The sequence below is a fragment of the Rhipicephalus sanguineus genome, chromosome 1 (genome assembly GCF_013339695.2).
Source record: "Rhipicephalus sanguineus isolate Rsan-2018 chromosome 1, BIME_Rsan_1.4, whole genome shotgun sequence".
Classification (NCBI taxonomy): domain Eukaryota; kingdom Metazoa; phylum Arthropoda; class Arachnida; order Ixodida; family Ixodidae; genus Rhipicephalus; species Rhipicephalus sanguineus.
This window is the reverse complement of record NC_051176.1, coordinates 284,708,696-284,729,937: the sequence shown is the minus strand read 5'-3', so window position 1 is coordinate 284,729,937 and position 21,242 is coordinate 284,708,696. Positions and strand designations below refer to the sequence as shown.

At 44.4% G+C, this 21,242-nt stretch overlaps 1 protein-coding gene and 1 non-coding gene across 2 annotated transcripts; both read right to left on the bottom strand.

The window, feature by feature from the left end:
- Positions 1 to 703: 703 nt before the first annotated feature.
- On the bottom strand, positions 704 to 20,270 carry LOC119379164 (mediator of RNA polymerase II transcription subunit 28). The gene is made up of 5 exons (XM_037648367.2): positions 19,969 to 20,270; positions 18,257 to 18,350; positions 12,936 to 13,002; positions 5,605 to 5,717; positions 704 to 3,255 (listed from the first exon to the last, which is right to left on the bottom strand). The coding sequence occupies exons 2-5, from the start codon at positions 18,302 to 18,304 to the stop codon at positions 2,968 to 2,970; spliced, it is 516 nt and encodes a 171-aa protein (XP_037504295.1). The 5' UTR covers positions 18,305 to 18,350; positions 19,969 to 20,270; the 3' UTR covers positions 704 to 2,967.
- On the bottom strand, positions 14,773 to 14,845 carry Trnak-cuu (transfer RNA lysine (anticodon CUU)). Its single transcript has one exon. It is a non-coding gene; the product is annotated as a tRNA-Lys (tRNA).
- Positions 20,271 to 21,242: the final 972 nt, after the last annotated feature.

The window sequence follows — 21,242 nt, the reverse complement described above, 5'->3', positions numbered from 1 at the left end:
AGTCATCTACCTTCCTTATCTCTCCCGCATCCATAGAAATGCCTGAAAAAAATAAGAGGTTTTCATTATTTTAGCCAAGGGGCGTCAGGTGCTATAAAAGGCAGCTCGTTCTGAAGGACAGCTTTCAGGCGCTTTGTCCACAAACATGGACACTAAATTTCACTAGGCGCATGCGGCACTCTTACACATGACACTCCAACAGAAGATAGTATTTGACAATTGTGGGACATAACTTTTCATAAATAAATGGCTTTTGGGTTTTTTCATTTGAATTAATGTTACAAAACCAGTAAAAATTGAAAAGCTACTCACGATACGCACTGTAGAAACTTGATACGTCCATTTTCCCACATTTCCGATCGTTGTTTCGTGTGTCTTAGGGCGATAATGCCACTTGTCAAGAGAAAGCAAAAGTGCGGTCACCCATGCTTTTCAAACCACAATTTTCAATCTGTGTTCGTCATTACGTAAATGCAAAAATGATGTCCATGTTTATGAATACAGCGCCTAAAGGGAATATGGCCCAGTGTTTGGAGGCAGACGCGCCCCGTGTTTACACTTCTGAAGACAGTGCCATTGCGCTGGCAATGGCTGAGGTTGTAATTGAGTATAACTCTCACAGCCATAATATCCTGGTGGACTCACCTATTAGAGGCGCTGTTGTAGTTGCTAGGAGAAGAGGCAGAGGCAAAGAGGCGTACTCATTGGTGCTACTTTAGTTTATTAAGCGAAGCTTCTACGAGTTTCTACGAGTACAGAAATGCGGGTGTACACTAAATTCGTCCCTCGAAAGTGTGCCAGTCACATGCGTATTTGTACGTGCCGTTTTCCAATAATTGATGCTCTCTCGATCGTGGGCTTGTCAGTGATCAGCCGTGTTTGATATCTTTTATCGAGATCACTTGCCATTTCACATTGCCACATTCCATTGTTGCCTTTCATTGTTGCAAATCAATGTTTCATGCATGTCCATCATTGTTCTCTTAAGTACGTGGGTGAAGGTTCAATTCTCGACATGGAGGAAGGAAAAAGTTAGGAGGGAGCATTGCACAATGGAACAGAAAGAAAGAAAAAAAGAAAAACAGGAAGTCAGGCATGCTCCTAATTCATTTTTTTAAAGGCTTTAGGAAGGATGCTGGAGATGCAAACCATCTTATCATGCACACAATGACCGACAATGATGACTGGGGACACTGGAAGGTAACACGCTTTCTCAGGGTGAGCTGCTCGTCAGTGCACAGTAGGATGGGAAATAGCATGGCCACTCCGTATCTTGTGGTTAATCTGCAACGAGTTCAAAAACTGCAGGAATGAGCAGCCTTTGAATGTGAGAAGACCATGACGGTTGGCCATTAAAGTCAGTGAAGTATAGTAGGTAAAGCTGTGCATCTAGTGTCATGCATGAAGCGAAATAATAATAATAATATCTGGGCTTTAACGTCCCAAAACCACGATATGATTATGAGGGGCACCGTAGTGGAGGGCTCCAGATCTGAATTTCGACCACCTGGGATTCTTTAACGTGCACCGAAATCTAAGCACACGGGCCTCAAACATTTTCGCCTCCATCAAAAATGCAGCCGCCGCGGCTGGGATTCGATCCCGCAACCTTCGGGTCAGCAGTTGAGCGCCATAACCACCACACCACTGTGGCGGGGGGTGCATGAATCGAGCTCCACATTTTTAGTTAAACAAGCTAACATAATCCGTGGTCAGGAAGAGGTATGGAGGGGCACAGGTAGAGTAGAGTAACAGCAGCTCTGCAAGTCCCTCTCCCCTTCTCCAAACCTTATGGTTTTTTTTCTTCTACGCAACTAAGTTATAGCAAGGAAATTTTTATGGTACATGAATGTTGTTATAAGTGGGTTCGACTATGAACTATAAGTGGGTTCGATTTTATTACGATATCAATTATATGGACACTCTCGGCTGGTTTTTGCCGTCATCGTCATGTCCCGGATATGTATATGTATGTATATATAAATAAAAGCTACAAAAAAATAAATCAGAAGAAAAAAATTTCCGAAGCGTGCCAGCAAGATTCGAACCTGCGACCCCTCGCTCCGGAGCGCGCTGCTTTAAACAACTCGGCCACGTGCCACCGGCTGTTTAGCATAACGACGACAAGCTATTTATATGCACCATTTAATGCTAACGGCACGCAGAGCTCAGAGGTGCTTCAGTGTTTAGTATCACCCGCGAGATTGCAAAGGGAGCACTTTAAAGCAACGCTCCTGCATTTTCCTTCAGTTTGAAAGCTGCCCTTGAGACGCACACTAAAAAGATGGCCCATTTCTGTACCCACTGACGATGTGAAACTCCGAGTAACCAATGCGTCGAACGCCACCGCGCGGTAGGAAACGCGGAGGAGTCTAAGAGTGTTTGGTTTTAGTGTGCTGCTCAAACACGAAGAAGTAACAACTGTAGCAGTTGTTAGTTTGAGCTCGTCCTGTGTATACCTGTGCGTTCTTTTCGAGTGTCCTTCCTTGTGTTTGAGCAGCGCGCTGCAAGTGTCAAGCTCTGACCGTTGTTAGTTCACGGTCGTCCTGTGCGTGTTGTTTTCATCAGTACTTTGCTCTCGAGCGGCGCGTTGCAAGTACCGAGCTGCTTGCCGTTCTTTGTGTGACATTCTAATTTGTTGCTATCGCATTGATTGCTCCGCCGTTGCAGCGAAACTGACTTTTTTTATTGTTATTTGTGGAATCCACTTTGAATCCCAATTCCTCTGAAAGGTGCACACCTTCTACAGGTCCTGCTTCTCAGATTCGATCCCAACGTGTGGGTAGGATTCGCCACAATTTTTACAAAGAATTGGTCTATCTTTATAATAGTCCACTGGGTCACTTTTGTCTCACCACTGTGTACCACAGTCACCAGGAGTTCACACGTGGCACTACCTTCTGGCTTTTTTTTTCTTAAGATGATGATGATGATGATGAGAAAGTCCTTCTGGTGCACCTCCAGCCTTCATCTCCTGGGATCTGGCATGCCAATATTGGATGTGGTCCGCTCCAAGTAGGCTAGTGGACCTGGCAGGCCTTGTGCTGTCCCACCCATTGACATAGACTGCTGGCTCTGTGTAGGCATGCCTTGCTGTGTTCCGCCTCCTTGAGGTGCTTGTGGCTGTGGCTGTGGCTGCTGCCCTGTTGCATTAGCTGTGTCATTCAGCAGACTTTGCCAATAGTGAATTTTCTCATTGTACTTTTGTAGCAGCTGTTCTTTGCGGGCCAGCTCATTCTTCAGCTCTGTGTTATCCTGCATAAGCACAGTTGATTAAGCTTCTAGTCGCTACTAATACCTTCATGCTAAAGCACAACACTCCTCTTGTCATCACTGCTAGAAGGCAATCACAGTAAATACACAAAAACCCTCACTAAAGGAAACAAAAGGGCCCGAGATGCCTAGTGCATAGAAGATACAAAATCGTTCTAATCACAAGATAATGCTGTTGTCAAGCGCTGAGCAAAATATATTAACGCGACAGCATTAAAGAGCTCGTTTCACAGAAATTTTAGTGTCAGCGTCGTTGGTTGTGAGCGAAAAATTAGTGTTGTCCGTGAGTGAAAATTCAAGATAGATGTAAACAGATAAAAAATTTCGCTTAGCATAGAGCTTTTGCTAAAATTACCAACAAGAAACCTGGAACTGAAGCCATTCAACAACCATGCACATGATGAGTCATGCATGAATTTTCTGTAATATGGCATGGCTTTATTAAAGAATCAAACTGTGCTTTCTTTTATCGTCCTTTGTGATTCATGCTTACACTTTTCACATACAATTAGTACATTTTCTTCCCTTTTAAAGAGTACGGAGTGTTTTGTGTTAACAACTTCACTCTATTAGGTCATCTCCAGAACATAAATAAATCTCCACACTTTGGAGTACTGTATTTGCTGGATGGCATTAAGACAGTGACCTCAACGCTGGGAGACTAGTTCAGATATTTTGTAGAAATTTTATTTGGAGTGTTCTGATAATGAAACGATGACAGAAACCAGAGGGTAATCAATAATGCCATATAGCAAAATTTGAGGTCACGATGATATCAGGGTTGCCACTGACTTTCGAGTAAATGTCGCCAAACGACGAGCAGAAAGTCGCCAAAAGTCGCCATTTTTTTACGAATTTCGCCAAAAAAGTCGCCATTCTAGATATGTGCGGCATATCCTAGTAATAAGAATTTCCACTGATGTATAGCCCCGTAGAATACAGTGCCGTTCGAAGCCCTTAAAGTATATTGACATTTCTCAATGCCAGGCGCATCGCCCCTTCACCATGGGAGTGCTTGGTGCACCTGGTTCTCCGACTAGCCGCAAGATGTGCGCGGAGGCGCAAGTATGAAAGAATAAAACGCTCATGATATCCTTCCATCCCTGTCCGCTCGTTTCAAAGGTAAAAGTGTGGTAAACCTTAGGCGAAAGCCGCGAAGGCGTTGTTTGTAGACAGCTTTACATCCCCTCATATGAAAAAAAGGATTAACAGGTTTATTGAAAGTAGTAAGACAGAATTCTTACAGGTATCGTTCATTAGTGAGTCTTATGCCTTTCAGTGTGAACTAATATGATACCGGACGCCAGTGTCCCTTTCATATATAATCCCTTATATCTACCCGCGTCAATCCAGTGCGTTATAATTGAGCAGGTAGACATTGTAAAATGTTATATAGCAATTGTTTTCATTGCACACGTCCACCGGGAACAGTAGAAAATGCCTGAATAAATAATTTTTTATTGCACGAACATCCGCGTATCCGCCCATCTTCGCTATACGAGCTCGATTAGGGGATACTGCAGCAGTGAATAGGTCGCCAAGCTATTCAGAATAGTTGGAGCTTTGGCGGAATGGCCGGAACACACGACCAACCCGTCATCTAGCCCCTTCAGAAGCGAAACTTTAGCGAAGCTCTGAAGCATCTAGATGAATCTAGATGAATTGAGTTAGAAGCATCTAGATGAATATAGGAGATACACACGAGTTACAGGACAGACATAGAGAACGGCGCGCAATGTCACCTCAAAACCCAGAAAAATACAGAGAATATAGTGCCGCTCATTCGTTGGGAAGGCACTGAGCTTAGGATGCATAACTCAGTAGAGACCTAAGCTTAAAATCGCCAAAAATTCGCAATGTCGCCATTCATAATTTTAGGTCGCCACGAGCCTCTCAAATTCGCGAATTTGGCGAAAAGTAGCCACCATTGGCAACCCTGGATGATATGCTTAAATAAAAACACAGATGACGAGATGGATGTTCAAAGCCAAAATGTCAAAGTTTAAGCAATCCACGTATTACACACCATTCATATGCTGAACAAAGCATCACACCACCACTGTAGACAGACGCTAAACCAGATTTCCTTTCAGCAATTTCGGTATGGAACTTTATGCCTTCAAGCAACAATTCTCAGTCCTCCTCTAAGCAAGACCTTCACCTTTTTCATGTCAATTCTTTGTTGACAATTATACACTGTTTCTGCAATTCACACAAAGCACAGCACTGCGTGCACACTTGGTACGTGCCATAGTGAAAGTTATAACTAAAGGCCTAAATACTTTGAAACGTGGCTGCAAAATGCAATTGATTTACTAAAAAAGGGCTTACCTCCATGACCATCTGCTCTGACTTCTGAGCAGATAGTACAAGCCTCTTCTGAAGGAAGAAACTTTCCATCTGTTTAGCAGCATCCAAGAACCGCTGTATAGTCTGCTCTACTCCTAAAAACAATGAACCAAAGCAATAAGAACATTTGTCTACCTCAGTGAATCCTGAGTATTAACCATAAACATAAGCATTATGCTGTAACAAAATTGTTATCAGAAAGATTTTGAAGGGGACATTTGTTTCCAATCTGCAAACTTTTCAGTCCAGCAATATTATTGGTCTGGGGCATTTTGGATCACCTGTTGGAGGAGCTGAAAGCTCACTTTGCAGTGACATGTAAAACATTTGCACAAGTTAACAGGCATACATTTTTCAACATTTATTCAACATTTATTCAACATTTAAGAGTATATACTGCAGATATTTCATGTGTCTTGTCTGTTTCTTTGCCCTTCTGCCAGCATTTCTTTCTTTATTTTTCCTCTTTTCTGTGCAGTTTCTAACCTTCCCTGCCACGAATGCATATCAGTTTGCTCAACTGACGGTACTGTTGTACAATGTAATGCCATCTAATTGTGTGTGACACAATACCAATTATCCCCAAGCTAACCACACGACAGCAAACCAGCTTCTTCAGTACACCACTGTACTGTTCACGTACAGATATTTCAGCACAAGATTTGACAACTAGACTTTGATCTTGATTTTCTCCTTTAATAATAAACCTATGATGGTGAAATTAACTACAGGACGGTTTTTAAAGTATAATTTAGCAGTCTAAACTGATTCAGTGTTTCACTTAAGTGTAAAAATATTTAAAGGTCCCCTCACCAGGTCCGTTTGCAAATTTTGGTTAATTGCTGGTAGTTGTAAGGTGTCTTCTGTGGAGCTTTTTACTAAAAATTTTTCACACTGGTTCACTGTTGAAGATATTAGAAGTAATTGAACAGCCCGGTTACCACGTCTCCAGGAGGAAGCTTCACTGTCAGAGCCTACACTCCCCCTCTTTCGTTCAGTATCCCCAAGCGATGTAACTCTGCTATGTTCTCTTAAAGGGACACTAAAGACAAGTAACAATTTATGTCAGAGTGAAAGCTCAATGTATGACAATGTCTAAAACGGCAATATTTAGGGATGTGCAAATATTCGAAATTTCGAATATTTTTCTAATAGTGTTTGCTAATCAATTCGATTCGCACTGGAATTGTATAACCTCATTACAACAGACCTTCATAGTGAAGAGGATTTTGGTCTGTTGTAAAGGGAGTATGTAAAATCCAAGTACTGTTACAACAGACTTTCGTGTAAACACTGATTGGGTCTGTTATAACCGGAGAGAATTACGAGTCACAAACATGATCTTATTTTTAACGGGGCACCAAAAAAAATGCGATTTTTGGAAAATCGCATTTTCAGTTTCTGTAGCCCATTTCTATCTGATTCCAAAATATCTTCAATGAAAACTACGTAGAAGTGCTATAAAAAATTTGCTTTGCGTCTGCCGACTTGGCGAAAATTGCGGAAATATAAAAAAAGCGTTTTTCAAAATTATAGCTCGGCAACGGCGCAACTGGGCGCCACCATTTTGGGCTCGTCGTAAAGAGCATTTCTCCGCGTTCAAGTTCTCCGTTTCAGCTGGCTCCTCCATTCAGTAACAAGCGTACGAAAAACACGTTTTGGCAGCAGCCAAAACGTGTTAATGCTCGCTTCGGGATCGTCGTCTGCTGCTTGTGCGTCGCGAGGTCGTGGCTGTCGAAAATTGCGCTACTTAGTGACGCGTTCGCACTCGTTCTGTGTTTACGGGTCGACGATAATTTGGAACGCTTTAGTTGGGCAGCTGCAAGCGGAAGCTCAATCATCAGATTACGATAGCGCGCCGCACTCGCCGCGAACATCGCAGACGCGCGACTAATAGCGTTGACTCGTTGGACCCGCTGTTCGAGGTTCTTCTTATCAGCACTTCGAAGCTTATGACGAAGACCACCGCGGGACAACTCCTTGTACTCGCAATCGAGCATGACGTACTTTGAAACATCGGGCACCGCGGCCACGCACATCGTAACCGAGCTTTCTACTAGATGTCGTGGTTAGGCCTAACTCCGTTCACGGTGCCGATGTAGACGTCAGACTCTGGAGTTTCCAAGATGTGTGGCGCCACCTGTCGGAGAAGTATTGAGTAGTGCATAGACCGACTCTCTCGCACAGTTTGCTATGGGACCAGGTGCAACTAGCGAGTGCGAAACAACGATTGAGCTTAATATCGCGTGTGTTTGCGCATTTAGCACTCAGAAGGAGAGCTGTGAATTGCTCTCCGCTAGTCGGACGCGCCACCGAACCGTCGTGAAGTGCTTGCTGGATCACACGCCTGAACGACGGCGAAAACAGCAGCAGACGAGAGCCCTCCGCACGCTACGAAGAAACTCCGCAAAAGACGCACTGTTGCGTTGTGAATTGCCACGGACGCAAAAGACTGAATAACAACGTTCAGTTTCACCGATTTCCATAGTTGTCGTACAAAGAAGAAAGGCGAGAGCGCTGGATACGGGCCGTTGCGAGCGTGTTGGGTAAGCGAAGTGCCCGCGTTCTCCACAGCCGGTGGCATGAATGTGTGGCTCTGCTGTTGTTTTGCGTAGCCCTGATGCAAAACCGTGGTAACCTTGACTATGAAGCTCAGCAGAGGTGCTTGTCGTGTAACACGAAGTGAGCAGCTAGAGGCAGACTGGAGACGCGTGATACGCACACCGCGACGAGTTGGTCGTCACAACACAGCATTGCGGACGTATGTACGTTTTGAAGGCTCAGAGTTCTGGTTCTAACTAGCTAACACCACGTGCGTCACAGAAGTAAATCGCAGAATGTTGGTCGTGACCCCCTTCAGGTTTGTTTCGCCCGTGTCCTCCGCGGTTGCCGTAGCTATCTCGGAGGCCACGGTTTTGCCTTTGGTTGTACCCCGCGAAAGTGGACACGCACGTATCCCCATTTGCAGTACATACAAACGGAAGACGACCATCAAGAGACCATTTGAGGATGCGTAATAAAACACTCCAATGCACAGAAAGCGAGAGATTAAGGGAGAATGCAACTGAAAAAGCGAAAATCGCCGGAGCCATTCGCCCCTGATGAACCGAGTTTTGTAGCACTGATCGTAAAATGCATAGCTAAGTAAATTGATCGTGTATGTAGGTACTTTATCGCTGTGGCATACGTATATACCCCGATTTTAACGCATTTAGGCTCTAGAGAACGGATGCCGGAGGGCTTGCCTCGAACTCGGTGTCGTGTGATGCTCGCTTGTACTTGCGAGTTGCAGCGCGCGGGAATAAGTAAAACTTATTTTGCATTGTACTCGCAGTTCGCTTTGATCAGCTTCCTTTGTTTCTGAAGCGTGGATTGGCGGAAGAAGCTTTCCAGGTCCTTGATTTTCAGGAAACCGCGCCTCGACACCAACGAAAGAGGAGGGTTATATTGCGGCCTATGCACATTCGCTTGCGGGCGGCTCTCCTTGCACTACCCAGTTAGTGCCAGGGCTACGATGAGGGCGCTGGTGGCGGTGTTTTTCGCAGCGCCGCCTGGGCAGAGTCTGACGTCTGTACGAGCCAAATCCGAACTCTGCGGGCAAGAACATCGCGCTAGCGGACATGCGAAAGCGAAGAAGCCGTAATGTCCTTCGTCTCAAGCAACGAATCGCATCGCCCGCTGGCTCCTCAGAACCGCGGATGCGCATTTTGCGCATCGGCAGCAGACCCCCCGGCCAAGCTCGCCGCGCAGCGACGCGCGGAGAAGCGGTGGCAGCGGCTCGCAATTTCGCGTGTCTGCGTCCCAAACGCAACACCAAGCACGCTGCGCGCCGTTTTTTTGTCGCTACAGCTAGGCATAGCTGATCATTGACAGACCGGGGATCGGCGGCCTTCGTTCTTAAATCGGTACGTCGATATCCGCGGTGCGCTGCTCCCGTCCCAAAAGTATGCTAAGCGATGTTTGAAGTCGGAAGTTAATGACCGTGGTAGAAAAGTCCGCTCTAAAGGAGTCCTGACCACCTTGCTGGCCTGAAATTTTAGTCAATTATATCCGAATGTCCGTTGTACCAGAATCCGTTGTAAACGAAGCTCAATCAATGGAACTAATACGGAGGTCGGCATAACGCCGCAAATTGGTATGTAATATCCGAATGTCTGTTGTAAACAGATCCGTTGTAACGAGGTTATACTGTATTCGAACTTCCCAAAAACAAATACAGTCAACGTCCGATTGAAAGTGACCCCTTCAGATTTTCAATATGCTTCATGTCATTACACTCTCGTAATGCGGCAAAGCTGCCTTTCAAGCTCCGTTACAGTCGAACTTTGCCAAGACACAGTCAACGTTCGATTAGAAGTGGTCCCTAGATTTTCAATATGCTTCACCTCATCACACCCCGCTATTGCGGCAAAGCTGCCTTTCAAGCTCCGTTACGGTCGAACTTTGCCAAGACACAGTCAACGTCCGATTGGAAGTGGTCCCTAGATTTTCAATATGCTTCACCTCATCACACCCCAGTATCGCGGCAAAGCTGCCTTTCAAGCTCTGCTACGGTCGCAAACGTACTAACTCAAGAAAACGCTGGTTCCAACATAGTGATGAAATATGTGGCAGAGGTGGGGGCTCAATTAATGCTGTTTTGGACCTGAAATTTGGGCAGGAAGTCCGAAAAATCGGAAGCCGAAGCTTTTTAGCATCCAAAATTTCAGATGTTCTTGTATATCGACGTCTACAAGGCAGATCTGGAACTCCGAACTTGAAGGGAGCACACCCTTGTCCGCCACATCAGTTGGGCTTCCACAGAAATTGAAAGAGGAGGAGCGGGTGAGGAAATGGCATCTTTGCCTGTAAAGTGTTGTCGGCAACACTTTGGTTGCACCAAATCATGTACATAAATACAATTTAGCCTCTACATTGCCCCATTCTTGATAAGACAACTATGAAACACCACCCTGCCAGTGTTTCATCAACCTAGCGAAAAGAAACACTTTAATGTTGCTTTCTCATAAGAATATGCTTAGGAATCCTTTCTTAATTTTTTTTTCTGCAATTTCGCTTCGAAGTATTCGAAAAACATTCTAGAAATATTCGAAAAATATTCGATTCAATTCGCACTCACACTTCAATATTCGAATTCGCTTCGCACCCAAAATTTTGCTATTCGCACAGCTCTAGCAATATTACCAACAGCAGTGCCCTACTTACCAAGAAATTAAGCTGAATGTATCACACGACGTGCGCCACAAGTGGGACATTTTGGAAATGATCCCGATGACGTGAGAGCGTCCAACTACAATTAATCACTAGTAATCAAACTAGCTGCAATAAAAAAAGAACCTCTTTGGCGTTGCCATGGCGAACGGCACGCGTGGTTCAAAGGTTCCGTTTTCGCCGAACTGCGCTTCGCCCAGCGACCGGCTTCGCTCACACGGTCGCATCTCAGTGGTAGTTTCGGTATCGCGTACTGCCGCATGTGTTTTGCACGCTCGTGAAAGTCGCTCTGACAGAAAGTTTGACAAAATGCCACATGCACGTGATGTTGCCGGATGCCCAAATGGTGCACACCGCCAGTGCACGCCGCCGTGCAGTAAAGGCGGGCAACGTTGGACACAGCAACAGTGACGTCAAAAAAACTGCTTTCAAACGGGCGATTTGAAGTGCTATACGCGATGCGATCCACTAAAACGTGGTTTTATTTCTAAATAAGCACTTCCTTGGCATAAAAGTAGAACTACGAGGTTTCTGGACCGCTATTTCAACAATCAACATCAACTTATTATTTGCTTTTAGTGTAGTGTCCCTTTAAGCGCCAGAGGAGAGGGAGCATGTCATGCTGATGTGACAACTTTCTATTCTGCTTCCTGTTGCACTTACAGTGGCAGCAGTGCACACTTTGCATTCGATCAAGAACCAAAGTCATGTGCCATGGTCAATGAATTTGACAGTGTCCAGAATAGCACACGGGGGGTGCTATTCTAGACACTGAAAGTTTTGCCATATTGTAAAATTATGCAATGGAGGCACTTTACACCAATCAGAGATGCTGTAGCAGTCCTCTGTGCCAATCAGAGTTGACAAGACGGCAAATTCGACAACATGGCGGAATTTGACCATATCAAGAATAGCACCCCTCATAGAGTTTCCTGCAATATTTACTAGAGGGAACTCTGGCGTTGCAATCGTTCAGCCACCATGGGAATTATGGGTAGTACATGGATTTGCCTAATCTTCGTGCTTGCGGCTTCGAACGCACTTGTGGCTTTGTTTATTGTTGTGTTTTGGCGTTTGTTTCGGATAAAAGAATGAATCGTTATGAACTCCGAGACCCGATTGGAATTGGTGAGCCTAAATGGTCAAGGTGGTGAAGTGGAACCGCTGAACATTTGCTGAACTTCGTCGTGTGACAAAGCGGCTGCAGGCGACACGGAGCCAAACGGAGCCGAAAGAATGAAGCTTAGATAAATCCATGTACTAACCATCATTCCCATGCTGGCTGAAGCGCCATGCGTTGCAGCTCCCATAAATACTACACTCAAACCTCATTATAACAGAGTCGCATATGCAACGAAAATAACTTCGTTATATCCGAAAATTCGTTATAAACGTTTATTTTTAACATTGCATCTATGACAAGACTATTCTTCATTTACTTCGTTATAACCGATAATTCGTTATATCCGAGTTCGTTATATCGAGGTTTGAGTAGTGCCAGATTTCCCTCTAGTGTATTAGGAAACTTTATGGCACCCCTGGTTGACTATAGTCACCCACTGTGACCAGACTTCCTTAGTTTTTCTGCCAATGACCGGTATATAAAATGGCAGCCAATTTTTAATAGTGGTAGTGGTTTTCAGAAAACAAGTTTGACCTATCCTCCAATTTTTACTACAGGTAAATTCCACCACAGGTAAATTCCACCAAAGTGCACATATCCAAACATACCACATCACAACCAGAAAGTTGCGGTATCAAATCCCGGCCACGGCAGCTGCATTTTGATGAAGGCAAAATGCTAGAGGCACATGTGCTTAGATTTAGGTGCACACTAAAAAACTCAAGGTGGTCGAAATTTCCGGTCCACTATGGCGTCTCTCATAATCGTATCATGGTTTTAGGACGTAAAACCCTAACAATTATTATTATATCATATCACAGGAAGGTGCATAAACAAATGAATAAATAGATAAATCTTTAGTGAAAAGGGCCTGTGCCCTGCTTGGTGCTGGTGCATGAGATAGCAATTATAAGTGGCAAAGATGCCTAAGTATCACTAGCCAGTACTGCAAGTTAAGAATATTAATGAACTGTCATACCTGTCTTTACTTCTTCTGAGTCGCGAACGTAGAAGTAATCTGGATTTGTGACTGCAGCCAGACATGCCTGAAAGAAATAGAATTTAGCAAAGTGGTTGCTTGGTAAGGCGTATTTGAGGGTGTACAGTGCAATGGCTACAGCAGGGACAAAACAAAGAAACACAGACAATTTCTGACTTCTAACTGAAATTTCTTATCAGAAACACTCAGATATGTAAAAAGAGAAAGTGCAGAATTGAGCAAAGTGGTTGCTTGGTAAGGCATCTTCGAGGGTGTACAGTGCAACGGCTACAGCAGGGACAAAGCAAAGAAACACAGAAAAGTTTTGAATACCAACTGAAATATATACAAAGAGAAAGTGAGGTTATAGTTAGCTCAAATAAACAATAGGTCTATTCGATTCAGCCAAGGTTCCCAGCACCTTCTGCACTTTTTCAAGATGCACAGCACCTAGGCCCTCAATAAGGTGCCGCTGCAGTGTCACACCCTTGCACCTTCCAGGGCATGGGTGCAGCGTTTTGGTGCAGCCTCGCTAGCCTGGCAGACGACACATGCAGACGATGGCAGTAGTCTGATGGCAGTGGTTGTGGATACTGACGGCATAGCAGAAATACACCCAATTGGGGATGAGCTTGGAGCCATTGTCATAGACTGAGCTCTACACTACAGCAGGTATTTCTGTAAAAACGAATGCATGCTTGACAGGTTGTCAAGCATGCCATCCACCATTCGCCATTGTGCACACATGCACGATGGCGGATGAAACCGATGACACTAAAAGGTCTATTTAATTCAACACATTGATTCGACAGATCAAAGGTATCGATAATTCTAAACATACTATTCTCAGTACCCAGATAGCTCAAGGCAATTAGGCACATTTTTCCGGCTGTGTTTAAGAGCATACACCTTGCGGCCTAGGAAAAAAAAGAACGACTTGAAGCGCTCTGCGAGGATTTCAAATCTTGTCTCTAGATAGCCTAAAAAGGCACTTTAATTGATGATCAATACCTAGCCACAACTTCTTCGTGATATCCTGGAATACAATTGCTATTGATGTGGACCAGTTAAGCACAAGATTTGGCACAACACTGCATTCAGTCGCACTAGCCGGTGTGAACATCGGACGCATTGCGTCGCAAAATGATAGCACAACTGGTGCTAGTTGCAAGTGCCTTGAGTCGCTGCTTGCTCACCACTTGCAATCGGTCGCATGACCTCTGTAAATTGCCTGTTTGGATGAGCCCCAACTGGCCTACACATGCTATCAAGCAACCATGGTACTGGTCTTGGTTGTAATCTTCAATGTGTCATGGAAAAACAAAGGGGGCATGTCTGCTTCCCTAAAGTTGTTTTTTTTACAGGTTTCATTCAGACACGCACCAGCAGCATACAATGCTTGCGGCTCACTGCAATGTAACTGCGGGTGAGCTAATTGAAGACAGTTGCACACCAAGATAACTACACTTATGAATTATACAACGTGCCTTAAAGGCATCTAGTATTTTGTTTGTTTTCTTGAAGTACATGCACAACAGAGTCAAGCTTTTTTTATGTGCTTAATGTGAGCTATGTTGTGTTTTTTTGTATATCTGTAAACAAAATACGCTAAAAACAGATATGTGCTTTGCTTATTCGTGACCAGGTGGCGTCAAAGCGCACAGACGACTTTTTCAGACTGTTCCAGATGTGTTCCTTGCTTGTGTTAGAGTACAGTACACCCTAGCTATATTAATGAGAAGTAACAGACAACAATGCCAAGGAAAGTATAGGGGATGTTTTTTAGTAATAAATGTAAGGTAATTGTGAAGAAAGAAAAGTGGACGAAAAGATAGCTTGCCGCGGGCAGGGACCGAACCTGCGACCTTCGAATAAAGCGTCCGATGCTCTACCAACTGAGCTACCGCGGCGGCCATCCCCCCGTCCACTTTAAGGGGTATATGTGTGCATTTAAACGTGGGAGCGTCAGTCAGTGCCGCCAGTAGCCATGACGGCGAGTGTGGAACACTCTTTTTCTGCCTTGTTGGCGTCACGTAGCACGTGAACTTATTACGAGCTGGCAGCTGACCAATTACGAGCTGGTCAGCTGCCAGCTCGTAATAAGTTCACGTGCTACGTGACGCCAACAAGGCAGAAAAAGAGTGTTCCACACTCGCCGTCATGGCTACTGGCGGCGCTGACTGACGCTCCCACGTTTAAATGCACACATATACCCCTTAAAGTGGACGGGGGGATGGCCGCCGCGGTAGCTCAGTTGGTAGAGCATCGGACGCGTTATTCGAAGGTCGCAGGTTCGGTCCCTGCCCGCGGCAAGCTATCTTTTCGTCCACTTTTCTTTCTTCACAATTACCTTACATTTATTACTAAAAAAACATCCCCTATACTTTCCTTGGCATTGTTGTCTGTTAGTTCTCATTAATATTGTGTATAACAAAGAAAACGAGCCCTTGAAATTAACACTTCTACCCTAGCTATATGTTACCTGTACTCAGTTACTACCCAAGAATAAATATAAGCTTCGCCAACAGAACCTCAGTGAGCCTACCCTTCAGCTCTGTAAGAGAGTCATGCCAGCTGGTTTCTGTATTTCCTCTCAGCTAATGCAAATACTAGATGTACTTTAAAATAAAAGTTTCTCTCTTCAAACCAAAGTATTACGTTTGACAGAGTACTTATGTCATATTTCCTGATAAAATTTGCTGGGGCGCTCATGTTTTTTACCTCAAACCAGCAACACAAATGTACATCTTTATGGTAAAGCCAATTATGTTAAAGGGGCCCTCAAAAGTTTTTTTTTTTTTTAATTTTGTCAACTTTTTAGGCTACAGCATCGTCAAATCATTCGCATCATAAATTAAGTGACGCACCTTGCATTAACGCAGCTACAGGCAATTATATCCCCTTCAGTCACGGCATACACAATTGTGTACGCTAACTTTGGAGGCGCTTCACACGCCACGCTTTTCTTCAAATGGCCTGAAATTCAGTGTGCACATTCGTACAGGCTTCCTGAGTGGACAACTAGCGGTCACTAAACTTCATGCTGCTGTGTATTGCGGCAGAAGGTCACTTTGCTGGACACACCACCATGTTAGATGATCGTTCGATGTGCCGCGTTCCAGGACCAACGTCAAGAGAATTTTTTTTCTGCGCTCGAAACGAATACAATCAAAAAACAAGCTGTGAATGCATTTCGGGCCTAATAGTTGATTCTTTTGATGCAATTACTGAAGCTTAATGATGGCAGAATAATGAGATAATTAGCTACATGCAAATTAACATTAATTACTGAAACTCACACAAAATGACACATGCCTTCATTTTCTTTCATGGAATGTAATACTGAGTGCCTTCGAATTGTGCCATGCGAATTTGACGCATTTGCAGACAGTGCATCATAATTCGTGACTGAAGGGGATATGTTACCCTCCTTCTCAGCACTGCCTTTCCTCCTCATCGAATGTGCAGCTGTCCCTGGCGATGGCAGTGCACTCGACGAGTTGAGCTGCGCTACCCTCTCTGTGGCCTCAGCAATCAACTCTGGCAACGCGCTGTCCGGCAGCGGAGATGAAGCGGATTGTGGAGTGGTTGATACCTGCTCCATCAGGTGCCACAACACTACAGATGTTCTTATTTTATTCTCCTGGATGCCGACAATCTGCAAACACCAAGAAGTATTCGGACAAACAAAAAGTGTTTGAGAACGATCATAGATCAGCGTAAACTCAGGCAATGTGGTTGTGTCTTCGGGGGTAAAGTTACAGTTGCAGATGTGTGGATCTTGGAGGAGTGTGCTTAACTGGGCTGGTTGGTACATGATTACGGCGAGAGCAAGTGTTTAGCGCTGTTTGCTCTCGCCGTGGATCTTGGCGCTGATTGAATAGAAAGAGCCTGATGCTCACTACACCGATGAGCTGAAGCGACTCCGCTGACCACTTGCCTTACATGCCTTACACGATGCCGCAGCTTTACAAGTCACCAAACACTAGATTTGCAGTACATAACGCAGCTAGGGCAATTCATGGTGTCCGAGAAGAGAAACCTTGAGATAAACACTGTCGCGCAGCTTACGTCGACACAGAGCATGGTGCAACACAGGTAGACGACACTCGCTGTCCGCCAGAGGTTCAGTGACATAGACTGGACATATCCAATCAGATCAGTCACCGGTGCTACATACAGTGGAACAGTGCTACATGGAATGGAAGCGGCAAGTTGAAAACTCGTTCGGGTGCCCCACTGCGATCTGCAGCAATTCACATGTTTTAAGTCTTGTAATAGATTACAAACTTGATGCAGAGAGCTTAAATTGGTCTGCAAATGATCCTTAGGACTTGCTTTACTGGCTCAATGTTTGTAAAAAATCGTAAAAACCATTTCAGCATCCCTTTAAGCATACAGAAGTGCTTAACGTCAGGAAAATAAGCTAAGATATAGTGATATATAATAATATCTGGGGTTTAACGTCCCAAAAACACGATATGATTATGAGAGACGCCGTAGTAGAGGGCTCCGGAAATTTCGACCACCTGGGGTTCTTTAACGTGCACCTAAATCTAAGTACACGGGCCTCAAACATTTTCACCTCCATCGAAAATGCAGCCGCCGCGGCCCTTGATTCAATCCTGCGACCTTCGGGTCTGCAGTCGAACGCCATAACCACTAGACCACCGTGGCGGGGCAGCTAAGGTATAGTCAGTTACAGGCTAAGGATAAATATAAGCTCAACCCAAAAAAACATGGTGCACCTGTCCTTTACCTTTGTAATAGCATTTCAGATGATGCATGTCACCAGCTGGCATTCGTTAGAAGCACAAGTACTTGTTTTCTTTGGTAATGTGTAAGTGCTAGGCATACTGGAAAATAAAGTTGGTCTTTTCTGACTAAAATATTATTTTTGGTTGAGCAGTGATGTCGGAGTCTGATAAAATTTCCTTGGATATTCAAGTTTTCTATCTAAAGCCATTGACACAAATGTGCCTTGGCAAGGTAAAATTAACTATTTCAAACACGCGGAAGTGCTCGACGTCACGAAAATGGGTGAACGTAATTGAATTAGGCAACATGCAAACTCTTTTTTGATGGATCGCAATGGCCGCGGCAGAGCTTATATTTTTTCTCAGGTTGTAACCTACTATAGCTGGGTGTCTATACAAATTTTCCTCAGTCAGCTACGTACTGTCTGCTGGTAAATTTCCACGAACTAAATTACTTGACTTCATCTTGAATATAAACCGAAACTGCTGTTATTATGCTTTTCCTTCGCCCAACAATAAACTCAGATCTGCCGCCAAAGTTTCAAACATTGAGTAGGACCGTACCTGAAAAGAGTTCTCAAAATCGTCTACGATGTGGTTGGAAGAAGCCATTTCTGGATTGGCGCTGGCACCTCACGTACACTTGGCGAATGAAAATCTGAAAAAGTCGTTATAGTTATGTGTTTGCACTTGGCTCACTAGCACCAACAATACTTGAGTTGAGTTGAGTTTATTTACCCCATACAGTTGTACAGTAAGTGGCAGGGACAGGGGAAAAAAGCTGTATAAAAACAGCTTGACAAAGCCCCGCATCCCCATGTTCACTGTGACAACAAAACGGCAAAAGCAAAGTAAACCATAAGGCAGTTTAAACCAGCAATGCACATGCTTTGCATCGGAACAAAGAAGTTATACAAGCTTATACAACCCAGCAACGCACATGCTATACATCGGAAGAAAGATGTATACAAAACAGCAAATAATACTACACACATAAACTAATAAAGCATATTTAAAATAGAAGTATTACAGAGCGTACGAATATTTTCACAATAAATTCCTAATTTATTTAGTGTATTCGGCAAGCAATAATGCAATGTCTCAAAACCATAATTTGTGCGCGGTCTCGGCACATGCCAATGTTCGGAATGTCGGTTTAGGCGCGTCGAAGGATTTAATTGTAAGTTAGGTAAACTACGTATATAGCCGCGACCTTTTATGGTATCAGATCTAAAAGAGATTACTAAGGAATATTCGTAGAGCAGGTTTATTTTGATTATTTTATATTTAACGAATATTTGTGAAGTATGGGCATTAAAAGGGAGGTTAGCAACAGAACGTAGCGCTTTTTTCTGTAAGATAATAAGATTACTAATAGATTGCTTTGTTCCATTACCCCAAATTAAGTTGCAATAACTCAGATGTGATGTAAAGAGCGCATTAAATATCAGAAGTTTTTGAGGAGCCCGGACAAAGTAAACGTATGTACTATCGGCGTCAAATGAAACGCGAACAGCGGAGCGCGTGGCCCAAGCATTAGCAAAGGTTTAGTGCGCGCCGTCCAGTCACTGACAGGCGCGTACATCCGATTTGGCAGCACTGTGCGATCCCCTCATTGTGCGATATGTCCGCTTCTGTTCTAGTTCTTATATCGTGATAAAGGTGGCCGGCGTGGGCGTGCCTGCGCTTTTGGCCATTTCACTTTTTTGTTTGTGTATATATTTGATTTTTTCCTTTCAAATATCGAAACTAGAAAAGAAGCAAAAATAGTTCACTATAAGGGGATCGCGCAGTGCTGACACACCGGATGTGCGCGCCTTTCAATGGTGATGACTGGACGGCAACGCGCTCCGCTGTTCGCGTTTCATTTGACGCCGATAGTGTACGGGGCTTTTTTTTATGAAAGGCAACATGCGAGCGCGTGGTCTGTGCGCGGTGCCGTTCGCTTGCAACGCGGACAACAGACAGTCACGGATACACAGTCGAAAGTACAGTATTCTAGTACACTTGCTGTGTTTTGCGCGCAGCTCGTGCGCTGCGCTGACAACAGGCAGTCGTAGATATAGGGTACTAGAATGCAGTATATCTCTATGATGTGTCGCGCTTGGCACATATGAATTCATTAGACATGTACTACAACAAATGCAACTACGCTGCGTACAGGAATGGATTTAGAATACGCGTATGTTGCGCAGCGTTCACGAGAGGCACAAACTCCGAGCGCACTGCATAACACATAGGTCATTCACCTGCGCCGCTGGCACTTTCATACTCACCCAAGTGCAATGTCGGTTTTACACGAGCACGGAAATTACACTGAAATGTTCGGCAATTGCAGAGTGAATGGAATCGGCCTCTTCACGCTCACTGGCACAGTCCTGTGGGTCCCTTACGCCATCACAGAGCTACAGTTGACATTTCGTGATCTCACGGACCCGCGGGGAAGCCAATGGACAAGAAAACTATACGAAAACACTGGTTACAACTAATATTAGAGAACATCTATGCTAATATAATTTGGAGATGCCTCGACAGTACCCGAGGCGAGCTCCTGAGGTCACTTCGCTCTGGTGGCAGCTTCGGCGGTTTGTTTCGGCTGGTTTCGGCGCTTCGGACCGGACAAGAAACTGGCGATGATGATGATGATGACAGCCTAAGAAGCGAAAAGGCCCCACCGGCCCCACCGGGCTCCACAGCCACTGGGGTTTCGTTTTACGTGCCAAAACCGCGATATGATTTATGAAGCACGCCTTGGTGGGGGACTCCAGATTAATTTCAATCACCTAGGGTCCTTTTAGGTGCACCTAAAGCTAAGCAGACGGGTGTTTTTTTGCATTTCACTCCCGTCGAAATGCGGCCGCCGGGGCCGGGAATTGAACCTACGCCCTGGGTACGCCTGAGTACATAAGACTGTTGATCGAGAACTTGAACGTACAGGAAATCTTTTTAGATATTCTGACATCGGTCACAGTGCAGTTAATAATAATTTTAAAAAACTAGTTCAGCAAATCAACGGCAGCAGCGAGACCGTGGCACTGTTATGGAACACACAAGCCCTCGGGTACCGAAATGTCTTACAATGAGTATCTAAATTTCCAAGCAATTTATCAGGTTTATTTATGGTTCTTTTTCACGAGTTCAAGGTCTGCCATTTTATACTGTTTTATCTGGTGGCGCGAAATTTTGAATGGCAGTATACGCAGTAAACGCATCAATTGAAATATAATTCGTAAAATATTAAAAAAATAAACTCAGTAAAGCTTAAGTCGGTTCTACACTGTCTACGCATGCAGTGCACTTGACGTTGCATACACAGCCAAAAATCCTGACTACGTACGCCCCTGGACCGGCGCCGTCGTGGCCGTTTCAGTCATTTTTAGTGCTGCGCACTGCACACAATATACGGACTAAGCTTTTACAGTTCTTTTTCAAACTTGCAGTTATGTCGTCGACGAGCACTCCAGTGCGTACCGGTGTGCTTTTCCTCGTTTGATTGAACTTTTTTTTTTTTTGTCAATTGGTCGCCCCTTAAGTTTCACTACAGGCTATA

What these genes read in the sequence shown, in the direction of transcription:
- LOC119379164 (XM_037648367.2), bottom strand. Translation starts at nt 18,304, where the DNA reads ATGGCTTCTTCCAACCACATCGTAGACGATTTTGAGAACTCTTTTCAG. An exon ending in CTCAGAAGAAGTAAAGACAG is followed by an intron (nt 5,718 to 12,935) that starts GTATGACAGTTC and finishes CATTGTTTTTAG; the next exon opens with GAGTAGAGCAGACTATACAG. An exon ending in CAGAGCAGATGGTCATGGAG is followed by an intron (nt 3,256 to 5,604) that starts GTAAGCCCTTTT and finishes GTGCTTATGCAG; the next exon opens with GATAACACAGAGCTGAAGAA.